Here is a 1,208-nt window from a genome sequence, read left to right as displayed (position 1 = left end):
GGCAGAGAGGGAGAGAGGGAGGGAGAGGGAGGGAGGGAGAGGGCAGGAGGTAGGCAACCTGTAGGCGTTGGGGGAATAGATGCACTCAGTAGAGAAGTAGTCAAGCTTCTTGAAATGAGCATACCTGCCCAAGTGTCAGCAAGGAAAGAGTAGAGCAGGCCGGGAGAGGAGGGAGGGAGGGAGGGAGGGAGGGGAAGAGGGAGGAAGAGGGAGAGAGAGCGAGGGAGGAGGGCAAGGTGGTGGAAGAGGAGGCGGAGGAGGAGGCAAGGGGGAAGAAGTGGAGAACGAGCTCTCACATGACGATCTCCTTTTCGTATGCATGCTTGAACGGCTTGCTGCGAGGGAGATTGCCGTCCATACCCGTTGAGATCTGAGGAGGAGGAGGCTCAGCAGCAGCATGCTTCCTCTTGCTTCACCTGAGTACATCGCTGCAGACGAGGAACGTCTCCTCTGAGGATATTGAGAAGAACCTGCGAGGGCATCAGTACGACGCTGCTCCTCCTCCTGCTCCTCCTGCTCCTCCTCCTGCTCCTCCTCCTCTCCTTTCCTGGCTCCTCCCCTTCTCGCACTCTCCCTCACCGTCTCCGCGATGTCGTCGGCATTGTGTCCTGTCACTATCTTGTCTGCCTCGAGGATGCTTGCTCCTCGGTCAAGCGCCTGCACGGGCGTCTCAAGTCAGCTTCTCTCTCCTCCCTCCTCTCAGATTTCTCCCTCCTCTCTCCTCCTTCCTCTCATACTCCTCCCTCATCTCATTTCTGCTCTCCTTTTTGAATTTCTCTCTTCTTCTTCACCTGCCGTCTGAAAACTCCGCAGAACGTGCAGTTGCCTTTCCTTCCAATGTGCGAGACTGGAGGAGAAAGAAACGTTAGAGGAGAAGGGAGGAGGGAGAAGAGAGGGAGTGGGAGTGAAAGGAGTAGAGAGAGAGGAGAAGTCGGGAGAGAAGGGAGGGAGGGGTGGGGGGGAGGGAGGGGGGAATATACAAGGTTGGAGGAGGGGAAGAGAAGGGAGGCGTACTAAACAAGAGGGAGGGAGGAGCGAGAAGAGCTGAGGAGGAGGAGCGGAGCAGGGAAAGCTTACCGATTGAGTCCATTGACCAACCATAGAGGTCTTGATAGGAAAGAATCTTCAGAGGAAGGTCATACTGAACCTGCAGCTCCTTGAGACATTTTTGTCGTCCCCCCCCCCCCCCTCCTCCTCCTCTCTCTCTC

The 1,208-nt window shown here is 56.6% G+C and overlaps 1 protein-coding gene across 1 annotated transcript; it reads right to left on the bottom strand.

Moving 5' to 3' along the window:
* Positions 1-292: 292 nt before the first annotated feature.
* GUITHDRAFT_117168 (hypothetical protein) lies at positions 293-1,090 on the bottom strand (the record flags this gene model as incomplete). The annotated part of the gene is made up of 5 exons (XM_005823546.1): positions 293-370; positions 417-470; positions 580-657; positions 792-847; positions 1,078-1,090. The coding sequence occupies 5 exons, from the start codon at positions 1,088-1,090 to the stop codon at positions 293-295; spliced, it is 279 nt and encodes a 92-aa protein (XP_005823603.1).
* Positions 1,091-1,208: the final 118 nt, after the last annotated feature.

The sequence above is a fragment of the Guillardia theta genome (genome assembly GCF_000315625.1).
Source record: "Guillardia theta CCMP2712 unplaced genomic scaffold GUITHscaffold_106, whole genome shotgun sequence".
In the NCBI taxonomy this organism is placed as follows: Eukaryota; class Cryptophyceae; order Pyrenomonadales; family Geminigeraceae; genus Guillardia; species Guillardia theta.
This window is presented reverse-complemented; position numbering and strand designations above follow the sequence as displayed.